The following is a 17,819-nucleotide window of genomic DNA, read 5'->3' on the forward strand; positions in this document are numbered from 1 at the left end:
AATATATATCATATATGTATATGTATATTTGTATATTTATATTAATACATATATATATATATATGTATGCTTGTTGGGCTTGCTATTATTTGGAAAGACGAATTTACAGTTAGAATTTGCTTGCTGATTCTCATCAATATTATTTTCGTTCCTTTTAATTATTACATATATGCGTTTTGTTTGTTTCTTTTCTTAACTTTTCTGCTTAACTTAAGGGCTTATAATCTATAAATTTAATTACTTTATATATATATATGTGGGTGTGTGTGTGTGTGTATATATATATGCAAATAGCTGCTAATGCCACATCATTTTACGCTTATCAAAACTAGAGAAAAAAAAACATAAAAAAATTACATAAAATGTAAAACTAAATTAATATATATAGATAAATATATATATATATATATATATATGTATAATTTGTTATATATATATATACATATATATATATATATATGTATATATGTGAGTGGGAGGTTGGTAATGTGGTGATTTTAAATGTGTGTTGATCGGTAAATATAATGAGAAGGCGGGTATACATAGACAGGCAAGGCAAGGGGGGGTGGGATGGGTGCTGTGGACGAGTGGCTGCGGGGGGAATGTTGCCTGCAATTGCCTTTAGATTTACATTTTAAAATTACATATTACAAATTACATACACACACATGCAGGTGTTTATTTTTTGTTATACAGATACTGCATATATACCTCGTATATCAATGTATGTGTGTGCGTGTGCATACATACATACATATATATACATATATATATATATATATACACACACGTATATATGCAGAGAATTTAAATGTGATCAAATTTGAAATCGTTAGATAATACAGACACAGTTGTATAATATACACATCTTTGTTATATCATGTACATATACACACGCATAATTTTGCAACAGTTACAGAGATACAGAACGAAACATTGGTTTTTGTTTTAGACTTAATATAGCAATTCATAAAAACCTAGACTGAATGTTGCATGTTGCATATATGTATATAAATGTATGGCTATTTGTTGTTCTTCTTGTTTCTTTTTGTTGTTGCTGAATTGAATTAAATATTGCATATATGTATATATGTATATATATATTGATCATCCCATTTTCGTTGCGGAAAAGCGGAGGCAGGCACATGGAGACTCTCCCAGGCAACCGGATTTGATCCCGAGTATCCTCTTTTGCTGCCCAAGTGTAGTGCTAGTAATTAGTGCTAGTAATCGTGACTCTTGGTGATGGTTGTTGGTGCTGCTAATGGTGATGGCTGCATTTGCAAGTGTTATCGTTGCTGTGTGTATGTGCTTGTGTGTGTGTGTGTGTACGTGCGTGCGTGTGTGTGTGTGTGTGTGTGTGTTTGGGGGTGTAGTTGGAGCATTTGCGTGAGAGGGGAATGGAAAATTGGAAGTGGAATGATGATTTCCTAAAACTTTAGCCATCCTCCTTGGGCGGTGTGAACCATCCTAATAAGATCAAGACGATATACATTTTTCAATGGGGTAACTTCATTTTTTTTGACAAAATATACTCACCATTCTTCTCATGTATCTGCACTAGAGACTTGAAACTTTGCTGGGCTCTCGCTAGGCTATATTGGCCCTGGGTTAGTGCCTGCTTTGAATTAGATAGTTCAATTAGTGCTCCCCCGCATTAGAGAATGTCAACAACCCTGTGGGGGTCGGTCATACCTTAGTGGCTCCGAATTGTATGCGTGCCTTGCCTTTGACCAAAGTGGCGGCAATTTGCATTATAACGGCTTCAACAGTATAGGCCGAGCTCCAGCCCTGTTTGGTCAACAATTCCATACAAATGGCACCGCCAATCAGCACGTAGCCACCTGTGTGTCAGATATTTCTTAAGGACAATCTGGGGTGGGAATAATTGTCAAGTGACTTACCTGAGATGATTGGATGCACTACACGAACAAATGGTGGTTCAAATGGATACGTCTCTTTAAACAATATATTCAATAATATGCTATCCTTGCCCTCTTTTTCTTTGAGCATTAATAAATCACTATGCAGCGGACTGTCGGGATCCACAGACTTGAGGCGTATATTCCATTCATAGATGGAGTCATTGACAAGCTCAATTGAATACATGTTCTTCTTGAACGCGTCTGAACGATAAATATCACGTAGTTCTTTCATCAAGCGGTCGGTTGCCTGAACGGAACCAGAAACGGAACCCTAGAAAATATGAAAAAACCAAAGGATTAAAGTTGATTCACCCTTTCTCTTTCCCTTCCCCTTCTCAATTACATACTTTTAAATAGTCTTGTCTTTGACTTTGACGCAGTCGTTCTAAAGTCGCCAAATGTTCCACTTCCATATCATCCTTCTGCAAATATAGGAAAACGGAGAATAAAGTAAAATTTTTATTTTGTTGGTTCACATTTAAAAGTTACTCACTTTATTTGTACTGCGTACATCATCCATTTCTAAAGGCAAATCCTCATCGCCTTCGCTCTCTTGTTCGCTCTCACCAATGGGATCTTCGATTTCCTCTTGATCGGAATCGGTCTCCTCATTACCATGCGAGCCAACGCCTCCACCTACTCCCCCACAAACGCCGCCGACACCACCGTTACCACCAACACCGCCGATACCAGCCATACCCCCGCTACCACATACACCGCCACCGCCACCAGCGGATCTCTGATCGCATCGCAATGGCGACACAGATGGAGGCGGAGTTTGCAACGGCAGCGTTAGATTATCTATATCTGGTGGCAGTGGAACATTGTGTAAACGGCATAGCTCACGAAGCAAAATGCCAACCTGGAATTGCATCAAATGAGGAATATAAAGTTCCTGTATCTCCAATATGTATATAGATTATATACATACCTGATTAATCACGTGATTATCACGACCATTTGTGTTGCTAAGTATTTGAACAGCATTTGTAACGCTCGTCTCTTCGCTTTCAGCAAACCAAACTGGCGGTGATGATGGATAAGTTTCCTGTAATTGTAAAGGAAAGAGAAAACATGAAAAAAGGAGCAACAGGATCTCATATATTCAGAATTAATCCAGAAGTATTTAAAAATGTCACATTTTCTTTTAATCCTCATGTATGCACATACATACATATGTATGTATCTATGTATGTACATATGTCTATAAGATATAAAATGACGTTTCAATACGCGACAATAACAACAACAATAAAGTTATAACCTTTAATTAGATCATTGAACCAAGCAGAGCGAGCAAGAGGCAAAGAGAAATAAGGGAAAGAGAGAGACACGACGACGACAACAGAAACAAAATTACCAGCGGGGAGAGGCGAGCTAGTTACCTAGCAAAGAGAGAGGAGAAGAGAGAAAGAGAAAGATCAAGTTGTCACAACTTTAGCAGCAAACTGAACTCAACTGACCGACCAAATGCGTCGACGTCGGCGACGACGTCGTCGATCGAACAAATATCGGGTGAGGGAAGGAGCCGGCGGAGGGACGCAATGTGGAGGATGAGTGTGGAGCTGAGGGCAATGAATCACAATTTATTGGTGGTTGCATTATTTTTTAATAATAAACAATAAAAAAGCTGCGAAAAATTTACATACATATCTCAAGATCAATAAGAATTATAAACTCAGCATTAAGTTAACTTCGTGGTTAATGAAATGAGGAAAACCCCACAAGTGAGCCATCACTATGACTGTTGGGATTATCGCTCTTTGCTGTGGGCCAAAGGACTAAAGTCCAATCATCCCAATGTCTTTATACTATAAATAAGAAATACATATCTTCTGAAATTAACTCTATGGAACCAATCATCCAAATTTGTGACCTACGACAATCAGAGCATAGCAACCACCTTATCCTAATCACATCTGAACCATACGAAGACAGATGGAAGTAATTAAAGACACAGTTGTTAAAATCTACAGGAGTTAGCGGGATCACTCTGTGGCCATTTCACACTCAATGAATTTGTAGGTGTAAAAACTGTCATCTCACAAGAAAGATAAGAAAAATAGCTACAAGGGCAACAGAGGGATAGATACAACAAATATCTTAAAGGACTCTTGATAGAAACAATATATAAACATAAATTTTACGTAACGGAATATGAAAAGAAGGAGATGAAAGATAAGTCTTAATGGCCAGTTTATATTGTTAAAAAGGATTAAATCTTTCTCTAAACCTATCTTCAACCCTTTAGAATCGAAAGAAAAATTTGTAATTCTTGGAATTATCGTCTCTCCATACATACTACAAAGAAGAGACAGTTTAGAATGCTTCCCCCCCTCTGGTAACAGGTGCGGTAACGGAAACCCAGGGACGGGCACTAACAGCTGATCAAAAGTGAAATCGCACCTACCCCAACGAAATTGTTCAAAATTGTACGAATTTTTGCAAATTGTTATCATTTTTATTTCAGATAAGTTAAAGCAATTAAACGGCAATCGATCTGTTCACATAAATGTATATACTTAGATAGATGGAAAGGAAAAGGGGAAATTGACTTACCGTTATGTTAGCATGTATATCATATCGTTTGCCATTCTTATCGATGAATCTGCACAATAACTCATCCACACTGGAGTTGAGTATCTGAAAGCGTTCATGGTTCTTGGGGAAAATTTTTTCCAAAGTTTTGATTTCCTGCTTTAGGGTATTAAGGCACGCCATATTGGCGGGCAAAGGCGGCTGCGACGACGACTAATGGCAGCGGGCGGCTGCGGCCAACACCGAATTCTTCAAAATTTTCTTTTTTTACTCCTTGGCTGCGGCGGCTGCTGCTGCTGCCCCCTTGCACCCACAATAGATGGGCATAAATGATGATAAATAATGATGTTGATAAGACGTCGACGAAAAAACGACGACGTTGTTGTTGCTGTTGTTGCTGTTGCTACTGATGAATATGAAGATGAAGATCGTTGCACCGAAATTAATTCCTCTTGATGTCGATTGTTTAGTTTTGTTGTTGTTTTAGTTTTTGGAGGTAGATTATTATTATAATGGCGTCGGCAACTCTGCCACCAGCATCAGTTTACGTCTTCTCCTCAGTTCCACCGTACACTTCACTTTTCTCACTTAGTCGTCTTCTTCTTCCTGCCGCTGATGCTGCCGTTGCTGGTGCTCCTAGCATGCGCTCTTCTTATTTTCCTTGTGTCTTTCTCTCTCTTCGTCTCTGGCTGACACTGGTCGTCGGTCTGTTTGTCTCTCTTTTATTTTCGATGTGGGGAAAATTTTTGGTTATGTCTCTTCGTGTTGCTTTTGTTCCTTTTTCTAAGTTTTTATTGTTTTTTTGTTACGGTATTTTTTTGTTGTCTTAAGTTGCTACTTTGACTTTGACCAAAGTCCTAGTCCAAATTAGCATTATATTTTTGTTGTAAGCATGTATGTATGTTTCTGGTAGAGGGGGGGGAGGAAGGGTTTATTTAATTGGTTGTTATTGGTCTTGTTGTTTTTATTTGTTGTAAAGTAAACACGTGTTTTGTTTTTGTTGCTGCTGTGGCCTCTGCACAAGCTCTGTAAGCAAAACAAAAACAACAAACAGCAGTCAACATCACACACGTACGCAAACGCACATACACAACACACACACACATGGGGAGGCATAGACTCATAGAGAGACACCCACACGCACACACACACACATATGAAAAAGAGAAGCAACGAGCGAGAGCTTTGCCTACGCAAAACTTTTTTTTCTTTTGCCAAATTAAAGCTAAAACGGCATAGGAAGAAACGGAGAAAAAAAAAGAGAGGAAAAAAAACTTGTCTCTGCGTGTTACTTGTTTCTTTTTGTTAAGAAAATATTTGCCTAACACAACAACAGCACACAACAACAAATAGTTGAATGCAGAAGAAAAGCCTAGGCAAAGAGGAAACGAAAGTTTTGGCCCCAAGCGCACAGTGGGCTGAAAAATTATACAAAAAATATCCACAGTGCGCTTGCCGCAGCTGAGGAGCCAGCTGCTGCCGCTGTCGTATCATGCATAACCTTTTTTCTTTTCTTTTCAGTATTGCATACACACACACACACACATAAACACTCAGCCTGCTTTAATAGGTGTGAGACATAGCGAAGGAGAGGGGCTGCTCTATCATTTTTCAATATTTTATCTAATTGCAGGCAGGGCGAGAAAGAGAACGAGAGAGATAGAGATAGAAGTAAACTTTAACTGCATTTTCCCGTTAGATTCAATTGCAATTTTACCTTGCACTCACACAGACCAACACACATACACATACATATTTTTATATATACATTTACATCCCATACATGTAAAAAGAACTCCTTTGTTTGCGTTTTTATGGGCAATTTCTTCTTGCACATCCGCACAGAGCAGAGAGGTACAGAGACACAGGCACATACATATACACACACATACACACCGACGTAGAGACTGGCAGAGGCTCCAACCTTTTTCCCCTTTTATTTATGTTTCGTCAAACCAGCAACGGTTCACAAAATGTATTCAACAAAACAAAAAAGAAAAAAACAAGTGCATACACATCATACATATGTATGTACCTGTGCACTGTCAAGTCTCCAAGTAAAAATTTGTTTAAAATGATAAATACACACGTACACACACACAACTTAAAGAAATGAAGCACGACGGGAGTCAGAGTAACACACACACAAGCTCATGTTAAACGGCGAAGGCGAACTGACTAAAACAAAAACAACGCACGGCGAGGGCGAAATAACAACAGGGCCAATTCGCTCGGCCAAACCGAATTTCGCTTCAAACAAAGCTCGCGATTTCAGTGTTGGAAAGTGTAAAATGCCGAAAAGTAGGCTAAAGGCAACTTAGTGTTGGCAACCGCAACATTTGTAATGTATTTATGGCGTTGCCAAACATTTGTTTTAGTGGCGCGCTTAATCGTTTTATCCTCCTAAATGTTGAGATACAATTTTTATACTTTAATTATTGGTGGACCCTTACCTTAATGATTTAAATACATTACGATTCCTCTTGGTCATTACTTGCGTTTGGTTAGTCTCGTTTGTGTGTGCATTCACTCTTGTACAATGTGATAAAAACGCAATGTATAAGTAAAAAATAAAAAATAAACCTAATTTAATACACTACTATATTTTTTGTTTTTTTTTTGTTGGTGTCTTTAGAGTTAAGATATGTAGATGTGCTACCATTACGAATAGAAAATATATTATAATGAAACATTTAAAATTGTGATCCTTGATCGACAATTCAAAGGTAACTACAAAACGAAAGTAAAATATTTATATTGTTTAAAGGTTTTTTTTTTTTCATTTTATTTAAGATTAAAGTAGCGTTGTTGTTGTTTTTTATTTATATAATTTAAACCCCGTTTTTAGCTAATTTTAATATAATTTGTGTATAAAAAAATCAAACCAATTTGGCGCGGAATGCTTGAGGGCCGAAGAGCTTAATGGAAAGGGAGGGTAAACGGGGGTAGGAAACAAAGCTTAGCCGATTAGTCTCGTTTTCTATATCTCTCAATCAATATCCCCCAAAAATTGCGTGATTTTTCCCATATCTATTTCCCGCCCCCGACCTAGAGAGACTATGTTATTTTTATTTTTGTTTTGCTTTCAACCCCACTACAGACCGCCCCGCCCTTACCAATGCTTCTGGCCAGGCATTACGTGCCGCATCTACTCTACTCTAGTCCATTTCCAGAAGCAGGAGCATCTAATCTTGGTCCTCCCTCTCTCTCTCTCTCTATTAAAGAATATCAAAGTTTAAAGTTCACTGTGCGGCGTTTTTGCATCTTCTGTGGGAGTGGGTGTGGGCGTAACAGTCTCTCCATCCTCTTGCTTGGCAGCCTTCTCGTTCTCATCCAGTTTGGGCTCTTCTGCCTCCGATGCCTTCTCGCCAGAACCTCCGTCTGTTTCCGTTCCATTTGTGCTCTTCTCTTTGATTTTCTTCTCAACTGGCTTCACCTTTGGCTTCCAGATCTTAATCTTGTTAACCAGATATTTAACCTCACGATCGAGGAGTCCCATCTTATCGGTTATATCCTTAACAGAAAGACGAATCTCCGAATTCAGCTTTAATTTCTTTTGGGCAGCGCTCTCCTCCTTTATCCAGACATTTGTCTCATCAATCACCTTGGATAATGTGTCGATTTCCACCTGTGTGAAGACATCCTTTTCGGGATTGGTCTCCTTGGTGAGATTACGTGCGGTGACTAGGAACTTGTCAGCACCCTCAATCATGCCCTTCAGAGCCTTCACAGCCTCGGGACGCTCCTCATGCTCCCAGTGGCGAGCCAGAAAGACATTTGACAACTTCTTCAACTGAGTCAATTTCTCCTCATAGATTTCAGCTTGCGGATCATCAAGATCTTCGTAAAGCCAATCGGAGAGGGTGTTGCATTCGGCCAGCAATTTCTCAGTCTCCTCCTCAGTGGCACACTTGGCATACGATGGCTCCGATAGCTTCTGCTGCACCTCAATGATGTGCGATTCAAGGGCATTGCGAGCGGATTCAAGACGAACACGTTGCTCCTCGGCCTTATTGATGGCTGCCAATTTGGCCACAGAGCTCTCATAGCCAGCACCAGACAGAGGCGGAGTGATCTGCAAATGCGTAGTATAAGTTACGGGCGATTTGACGGTCACAAGTTTAACCGCTGCCCCATCAGAAGTTGGAGCCGAAGTGTCATTCTTGCTGGCATCCCCAGCTTCCGCATCTGTTGGCTTCTCCCCAGTTGCCTCCGCCCCCTCTGGCTGAGCGTCGGCCGATTCTCCCGATTTCTCCGCTCCTTCAGACTCCGATTCGGTGCCAGTGCCGCTGCCTCCAGTTCCGCTCTCCTTGGTAAACAGTTTACTAATGGTGCTACCCAGTTTGGCCAGAGTGCTGTCCTCGTCATCGGTGCCATCATCATCCTCGCTCAATTTCTGCTTATCGTAGGCGTACTCAACGCCCGTGCAACGGAATATGCCAGAATCATCCAGATAGAAGTATGCCTTTATGCCCTTATTCTCGACGAGGGTCTTCTTCGATTTGTCCAGCAATTCCTTCACCTTTTTCAGTTCGACTTTTGTGATATTCAAACTGCCCAAGGAATTGATCTCCTCCTGAGTATAACGATCCAGATCACCATAGTTCACATAGAAATCAAAGTCATCGGTGTGCTTATTGAAGGTGATTACCTTTTTCTGGGGATACGGATTCATCAGGGAGAAGAGAACACGCTTAACCTGCTTAACCGCGGCTCCATCGCCGGGGTCTCGTTCGAAGGCCACTTGAAGGGGATAGAGGACAGCATCCTTGACAATGAACTTCTTCACCTTGAAGCCAGCGGAGAGATCGGCTGCCTTGTAGACGGCACCCATAGTGGCCGATTCATCAGCGTTCAGATTCTTGCCCAATTCTTGTTTGATTAGCTGCTTGATCGTTTCCTGGACACGTGGCACACGGGTTCCACCGCCAAATAAGATAACCTGATTGATCACATCCAGACCCAAATTCGAGGAGGCCAATGCCTGTTCCAAGGGCTTTGTGGCACGTGGCCAGATGTCTTCACAAATTTCCTCGAGCTTCTCGCGTGACACTGGCAGACGGAAATCAATATCCTCCAGCAAGTTCTCAATTTGGGCATAGTGATCATTATTGGCCGATAGAACATTCTTAAGACGTCCCGCCTCTTTGAATAACTTGGCCAATGCCCGCGGACTGGTGGTCACATCGGTTTTGGTCTTCTTCAATGCATTGAACTCAGCTGCCAAATAGTCACGCAAACGCAACTGAACCTCCAGGCCGCCCAATGTACGATCATAGCCGACACCCAAGACTTGAACAACTGGATTCACTTCCTTGGTCTGTTTATCCTTCACCAACTGATAACTAACCACAGCCGCCGATGTCTTATAGGCACCCATGTCATAGAATAGATAATACTGAGCCGTTTCATTGATTTCCCCGCGATGGAACACTCCATAGTTGAGGGCAACTGCAGCATAATCATTGATCAGTTGCAACACCTTCAATTGTGCCAATTGGGCAGCAGCCAGCAAAGCCTCTCGTTCCGCCTGGCCAAAATAACCGGGCACCGTGAGTACACATTCTGTGATCGGTTGCTGTGTCGACTCCTGGGCGAATTCTTTAGCCTTCACCAGCATTTGGCCAACCAATTCCTCTACAGAAAATTCCTCAGTGTCGCTTTTCCTGAAGATCACAGTATTACGCACAGGATCGCCAATGATATTGTAGTAGGGGAAACGTTTTCTGCAAATTAAACGAAAAGGGGTCACAGAATTGATTTATTTAAATGGATGAACGTATATTTGATCCACAATTCCGATAATTTTTGTTTTTTAAATGGTCCAAGATTGTATTTGCAATTTTTTTTCCACTAAATTTATGCACTAAAAGCAAAAAAAACGCCTTCGTATCTTTTGGATGATTATCACTGACGTGGCCAAAACTCAAGATATCTGTTCTTACCTGTACAAGTCCACAATGGGATTATCAATTGTCTTGCCGAGCAGATCAAGCAAATAGGCATATGCTGAGGATGGATCACGTATTCCTATCGTTTGGGCGTCTTCACCAATTGTTCGTACGCCATCGCGGAACGCAAGAATCGCTGGTGTCTTACGTTTGGATTCCCGATTTAGGGCAATTTCCATGGGAACACCCGGCGACACAACACCAACTTTCATCCATTCAGTGCCGAGATCAACAGACATCACAGCAGCACTATGGGCCATTGGCAGCACTAGAAAAATGCTGGCCAAGATTACCCCGAATAATTGCATTATCGTTGGCGGTAGCTTCATTGCTAAAAAAAAAAGGAAAAAGATAAAACTATACGGAAGAAGGTGTCAAGGGGGCGGGTGTGGGATGTGGGGACAGCAGTAAGAAGTGCGTTAACCTTTTATCATTCTCAAATTTATTTCTTTTCCTGCAACGCAGGCAGGCAGAGAGTGTAAGAGAAAGAGAGAGAGAGAGAGAGTAAGAGAGACTCAAGTCAAGCAGCTGGCAGAAGTTTGCCACCGGTTTCGATGTCGTGTCCCTTTTACTTTTCAATCTGACTAATCTCGGTTATTGTGGCTCTTTTACGTACCTGTTTTTTGGTTTCGGGGGAGGGTTTCTTTTAAATTTTTTTTATTTATTACGTTCCAATATTAGTTGATAGTTCTTTTTTCAATACCGAATGAATTCCTTACTTTTTTGCAAATGAGCCGCTCAGCTCATGGGCCCAGGTGTTAGGGGAAAGAAGAAGAAATCGTTGACGTGTTGAATTGATAGCAGTGTTGCCATCCTGGCTTATTTTCGGTTAGATCTGGCTTATTTCGAAGAGCGATTGCGGAACAACTTTGGAAATTGCGGATAACGGAAAATGTGGCTTATTTAGCAATCGAAATTTCGAATTTTACCAATTGACAAAGGAAAAGTGGTAATTATTAAATTTTTACATCTCTTGGATATGTTTTTAAACTTAAAAAAAAAAACCTCACTCCAATTTTGGAGTTTTTTTTTTTTTAATTCCCAAATTTTTAATAAAACATTCAAAAGAATATAGCAATTTCTTGTGTTTCGTTTAGTTTTTTATGAATATAAAAGTTTTTGTTTACAGATATTTTTTGTGGGACTTGGCAGTTTGTTGGCTTTTTTTTCGGGGAAAAACGACAACACCTTTTGATAGTTTTCGCCAGATGGCGTTTTCCATGCATCGATAGTTCACAATTATGATATCGAATTGCTCTGAGTGTAATCGATAAAACTCTTTTGGCGGTCACTCGAATTAAATTTCAGAAAGTTTTCCTGCATTTTAACCTTCTGCTGGTTATAATTACTTGACCTAATATTAGAATATCATATTCATTTAGTTTGTGGGAGGTTTTTTTTCTTTTTTTTTTTTTAGCAAATTTTGCTGATCTCATAAATTGCATACACATGTTTTGTTCAGCAGCCAGTCGCATCAGCATTTTCACCTGTCGCGGAACGCTGCTCGACTTAATTCGTGCCAACTGGCAAATATTTAAATGCAATTTGTGTATGGTTTCTTATGCACAAACTCTTTTAACCGAGTTGTTGCATCGAATACCATATCAATTCAATTTGACCTTTGTGATTTTGCCTTCAATTTCTTGCACTTGTTGGTCGTTTTTTTTGTTTGTCAGCATTTCAAAAATGTAGATCACTTGGGAAATTGCAACATACCAAAAAGTTATAATTAAGCAAAAACCAAAGAACTAATCGATTCAAGGAAATATATGCAACAATGCAATTTCATTTTGCTTGTCAAGCTGATCTTTTCTCCTATATAGACGAGTGAGTGCCCCCAACTTGCATTCAGTTTGAGTTTGACAATCGGTTATCCATCATGTTCGGATCGCAACTTGTAATATTCTTGGCAATGGCCATCTTAATGGCGAATGCTGCTCCCGCCAGTAACGAGCAGTTGGAACAGGATTTTGATTCCGTCGTGGCGCCGGAGACCGACTTCTACAACCCAGACCAACGTTTTGGACGCGCAGCTCAGGGTATTCCTGCACAGGCATATGCAGCCCCAGTTGTTTACAATTCCCAAGCAAGCTATCCAGCACCTAAAGCTTCATCATATTCAGCCCCTGCTGCTCCATCCTACTCCGCTCCTGCTGCTCCATCGTATTCTGCACCTGCTGCTCAATCTTATTCCGCACCTGCTGCTCCATCGTATTCAGCACCTGCAGCTCAATCTTATTCCGCACCTGCCGCTCCATCATACTCAGCACCTGCTGCTCCATCGTATTCAGCACCTGCAGCTCCATCGTATTCCGCACCTGCTGCTCAATCTTATTCCGCACCTGCTGCACCATCGTATTCAGCACCTAAGTCTTCATCATATTCAGCACCGGCGGCACCATCGTATTCAGCACCTGCAGCTCCTTCGTATTCCGCACCTGCTGCTCAATCGTATTCAGCACCAAAGGCATCATCATATTCAGCACCTGCTGCTCCATCATATTCAGCACCTGCTGCTCCATCATATTCAGCACCTGCTGCTCCATCATATTCCGCACCTGCTGCTCCTTCCTATTCAGCACCAGCAGCTCCATCCTATTCAGCACCTGCTGCTCAATCTTATTCAGCACCTGCTGCTCAATCTTATTCAGCACCAGCTGCTCCTTCCTATTCAGCACCAGCTGCTCCATCATATTCAGCACCTGCCGCTCCTGCTTATTCAGCACCAGCTGCTCCATCATATTCAGCACCTTCTGCTCCATCATATTCAGCACCTGCCGCTCCTGCTTATTCAGCACCAAAGGCTCCTGCTTATTCAGCACCTGCCGCTCCTGCCTATTCAGCACCTGCTGCTCCATCATATTCAGCACCTGCCGCTCCTGCCTATTCAGCACCAAAGGCTCCTGCTTACTCAGCACCTGCTGCTCCTGCCTATTCAGCACCTGCAGCTCCTGCTTACTCAGCACCTGCTGCTCCATCATATTCGGCACCTGCAGCTCCTGCATATTCAGCACCAAAGGCTCCGGCTTACCCAGCACCCGCTGCTCCATCATATTCAGCACCAAAATACGGGTATGCTCGCATGTCGGATCCTATTCTGGGCTCATCTCAAAGCTATGGCGGCTCCAGCAGTTATGGCGGCTCTAGCAGTTACGGAGCTTCAATCCCGGCTCCACCTTGTCCAACTAACTATGTCTTTAGCTGTAATAGTGTTTTCAAGCCTGCCCCTTGCAGTCAGGGCTCGGCGTACTAACACAGCGAACTCTATCTCTAGGCAAAACCCAAAAGTCGACATTACAAAGCAATAAACGTTAATGAAAAATGTACAATTTATATTTGCAACCAATCATTCTGCGACGAAATTTCCAAAAACTGTATCGGAAATTCCATTTTGTCACCACTTTTGATTCGAATAGAAGTCTTAGGTTTAGGGGTCGGAATTACAGCCCTCAAAACTTTAGGCATAACCCATTCTCTTTGAACGCCTCAAGGGTCTGAGCAGGGAGAAGTACTCTGCCAGTGGGCCATTCCAATGTTCTCCATCATAGAGTGGAGAAGCCCCATGGCCCAGTTCTGAAAAACCTGTATGCGTTTCTAGTTGGCTTCTTCGATGAAAAATCCAAATGTCAAAGATGTTTCTTTTTGTTTTGTTTTTTTTTACAGCTTTTTTGACACTTTTAATAGAGCATAAATAAAATAAAGACTCCATGTGTTTATACCATGCACACAGACGATGGAATGGTATATTAAAGTCGACATAACAGGCATATAGATAATCTTAATCAGCATTAGCATGTCCTTTAACTGGCGCACCGTGCGTATACGTTATGATCCGCCACTGAATACATATTTGCTAGAGCTTAAGCAATATTGGCCTCAAGGTCAGGTTGAGTATGATATTTACCAAGTTCTCCGCTACAATAAAGTAACCATTTGTGTGTAGGGTATTCAGGCTATCGGCTTTATTTTCTGTTTTGCCGGTTTAAGTTTGGCCTCAAGATCACTGACAAAAGAAAACTTGCCAAAGGAAAGAAGGATGGGGGGGATAGATGTTGGGGCTTTTCTCAAGCATTCTGTTAGGGGTATTCGTATATTTAATCCATCCTATATAAGGGGATCAATCCTTCCATTCTTCCCTCCAAAAATCAAGACAAATTCAAATCAAATGAATTCTTACCATTTTATTTTGCAAATTTGTTTTTTTTTTTTTTTGTATTGTTTTCTTATGTCTTGGTTTTTTGGTTTTTTTTTTGCTAATGTTTATCACACTAAAAGCAACTCATAATAAATCTTTTTGATATAATTATATATAATATATATAATTATTTTGTATGTATGTGTATATATATGTGTATATGTTGTTGTTGTTGTTGTTGTTGTTAGTATTTTGTCGTACAATATTATACATATTAATATTCCATGTTACATTTCCATTTCATTATTTAAAAAGCACTTATGTATCCTTAAATTTCTATACATATTACAATTCGAATATTATTTTCTTGTTTATCCATTTTCCTTGGAAAACAAAACAAAAAGAAAAAAGACATCGAAGCATTTTTTTGTTTTTTTTTCTGTTTTTTTGATTTATATGTACAATATTGTAGCATAAATATAAAACTCAATTTAATTTCTCTACATCATCGATATATATATATATGTATATATGTATATGTATGTATGTATATGTATTTGTATATGTATGTATATGTTTTTTGGGTGTGTTTTTAATGTATCTGTATATATACTTATATGTTTTATAAAACTGGTCCATAGATTAAGAGGTATTATTCAGTTAGCAACTCAAAACGAAAGACGAAAACAATGCAAAACCAAAATAAAAAAAGCTCTAGTTAAATCAAATTAAACCTATATCTGTCTTTATCATCATCAGATGATTTCCATATCATAATCAGAAATCGGTTTGTAACTCAGAAAGAAAGGAAAGGGAAGGCGAGAATTTTGATTAAAGGCCGATATCTGATGTGATCCATTCTTCTGTGTTACCTAGGTTAGGCACTACCTATATACATATATATATATATACATATAGATAGAGAATTTGGTCATGTCACAGATCCATGGACCGACATATAAGGCAAACAACTTTTGCAAGTTGTTCAAGTTGTTTGATGATGGCTTTTTTTCAGTTTTTTGGCTGTTTTTTCTTCTTTTTTTTTAGTTTTCGGTCGATGAACGACATTGGCTTTTTGGCATTTGCTTATAAATACCTATATATACACACATACATATGTATGTATGTATATATATCTATATATATATGTAGGTGTACATTCATGTAGGTATAAACAAAATGCAGTCAACGGAACCATTTATATATCTGTATATATTTGTTTTCTGTTCATTTCATTTTCAATCAAATTTGACCCCCAGAAACAAAGCAAAACCCTGAGCTAGGTCAACATAAACCAAACCCCAAGTCGACCCAAGTCGGAGCTCAGTATTTGTTATTGTTTTGTTTTGGTTTTTTTTTTTTGTATTTTTTTGTGGTTTTTAAACAAAATGAGATCATAGATAAAAAATATATTAAACAAAAACCAAACTGTTCCTTTGAGAACAGTTTTCAAAATTTGATGTTTCGAAAACTTTATGAGAGTCATTAGTTCAAACGATATGCGATCCAAAATATATATGCTTTTCCTTTCGCTCCTTCCCCCTCCCTCTGCCCTTTTGAGCAAACTCAAAATAGTAACCAAAATCAAATAAAATCAAATTAAACAAAATTGATTTATATAGATATATATATTTTTCTTGTTTCTTTTTTTTCGTTTTTTTGTTTGTTTTTGTTTTTGTTATACATGCCTAATGAAGAATGAAGTATATTAACTAAAAAGAAATGGAATTGTAATATTTTCTTTCTTTTTTTGTTTGTTTTTTGCTTTAGATCTAAAAAAAGGGATAATTTTTCTAGTTATAAAGAATATATATATATGTATATATATAATAGTAAAGTCAAGACAAAACTTGAAACGAAATACTTAAAAAACAAAAATAAAGTACATAATTATAGTTGAGTAAATACACAACGTATGTGTGTGTGTGTGTGTGTGTGTGTGTGTGTGTCTGTGTGTGTTCGTATGTATATAGCTGGTAATGAGGGCTAATCGGGGTTATATATTTTATTTCTTGGTACTTGGATTCACTTCCGACTTGCGATTTGAGATACAAAGACAGGAAAAGATCGAACGAGCGTTTAACTTGATCTAAACAGATCAAAGCAGAGACTATATATATATATATCCTGCAGGAACAGCTAATGTCGTCTTGTACCATAAACTAAAGAGAGTTGAACAAAAAACAAAAAAAAAAAGGAGGGGAAAACAAAAGTTGGGATGAATTGTAATGCAAGACATTCTTTGGAATACACCCATACCTTAATTATATAATTAATAATTATTAATTAATAATAATAATAATAGTAGTAGTAGTCATAATTATAATATAAAAATATGAAAGGTCCATGTTTTTCGTTTTCTTTTTGTTTGTTTCTTTTTAGTTTTCGTTTGTGTTTTGTTTATAGTTGAAGTATTTTGGCGTAAAAACGAAAACTTTAAACAAAATATGCAACAAATTAGCGAAAGTTTTTACAACAGAAGAGGAGAATAGGAGAAAGAAGGAAGATGCAAATTTGATCTGGCATATCCTTTCTCCTTCTTCTACCCCCCGTCGTTGTTTTCATGTTTCACATATAACATAAATATATACATATGTGTGTATGTGTATGTGTGTGTGAGTGTTTGTTTATGCAATACATGTATGTATGTGTATATATATATAGACTAAGTTGATTTTTTATTTATTTTTTTTCTCTCTCTTCCTTCTAATTTGCTTATATTTGTTGTTAATGTTTTGTTTTTTTTTTCTTTCTTCATTTTCTTGTTTTGTTTTTTTTTGTTTTTATTTTGTTTTTCTTAAGCCAAACTTAAAATTCTATCACAGCCATTTTTTTCGAAGAAAAATTGTTTCATGTTGCTTTTCTTTTTTCTTTCTTTCATTAATAGTTTTTCCCCAATTTCGGTTTTTTTTTTAATATTTTTTGAATGCACTTTTGTTGGTTTTTTTTTTTTTGTTGTTGCTTGTTTTTAAAAATTCTAATTGCACTTTTTTTGTGTATATTTTTGTCCATTTTATAAATTGCTATTAATTTTTAGTTTTTTGTGATTTTCTTCATGTTTTGTTTTAGATTTTCATTTTGTTGTAGAGTGCAGCAAATAATGAGCCTAATGGAAAGAAGAAAAACATTTAAAAAAAAACAACTTTACTTATTTAAATAAATGTAAACATTTTTGTTTTTTCCTTCTTCAAGCATAGAAAAATGAAACCTTTTGCTTTTTTTTTGCCTAATTTTGTGTGTTTTCTTTTCGGAAAATGCAACCGTTAGATA

General features: G+C 38.5%; 2 protein-coding genes across 5 annotated transcripts; both read right to left on the minus strand.

The window, feature by feature from the left end:
* Positions 1-115: 115 nt before the first annotated feature.
* On the minus strand, positions 116-6,641 carry LOC6638102 (ubiquitin-conjugating enzyme E2 Q2). Of its 3 annotated transcripts, none has more exons than XM_047011274.1 (9): positions 6,557-6,641; positions 4,485-5,369; positions 2,857-2,973; positions 2,419-2,787; positions 2,273-2,347; positions 1,905-2,196; positions 1,696-1,844; positions 1,540-1,621; positions 116-1,470 (listed from the first exon to the last, which is right to left on the minus strand). In XM_047011274.1, the coding sequence occupies exons 2-9, from the start codon at positions 4,644-4,646 to the stop codon at positions 1,439-1,441; spliced, it is 1,278 nt and encodes a 425-aa protein (XP_046867230.1). In that variant the 5' UTR covers positions 4,647-5,369; positions 6,557-6,641; the 3' UTR covers positions 116-1,438. The 3 variants fall into 3 exon arrangements, with proteins under 3 accessions (XP_046867230.1, XP_023031302.1, XP_023031309.1); XM_023175534.2 differs by having other exon boundaries at positions 6,247-6,641; XM_023175541.1 differs by lacking the exon at positions 6,557-6,641 and having other exon boundaries at positions 1,540-1,618.
* An 837-nt stretch (positions 6,642-7,478) lies between these two features.
* On the minus strand, positions 7,479-11,184 carry LOC6638103 (hypoxia up-regulated protein 1). Of its 2 annotated transcripts, none has more exons than XM_002061120.4 (3): positions 11,031-11,184; positions 10,409-10,745; positions 7,479-10,189 (listed from the first exon to the last, which is right to left on the minus strand). In XM_002061120.4, exons 2-3 carry the CDS (start codon positions 10,741-10,743, stop codon positions 7,699-7,701), a joined length of 2,826 nt encoding a protein of 941 aa, XP_002061156.2. In that variant the 5' UTR covers positions 10,744-10,745; positions 11,031-11,184; the 3' UTR covers positions 7,479-7,698. The 2 variants fall into 2 exon arrangements, with proteins under 2 accessions (XP_002061156.2, XP_046867231.1); XM_047011275.1 differs by having other exon boundaries at positions 11,134-11,180.
* Between the last annotated feature and the right edge of the window lie 6,635 nt (positions 11,185-17,819).

Source organism: Drosophila willistoni, assembly GCF_018902025.1.
Source record: "Drosophila willistoni isolate 14030-0811.24 chromosome XL unlocalized genomic scaffold, UCI_dwil_1.1 Seg141, whole genome shotgun sequence".
In the NCBI taxonomy this organism is placed as follows: Eukaryota; Metazoa; Arthropoda; class Insecta; order Diptera; family Drosophilidae; genus Drosophila; species Drosophila willistoni.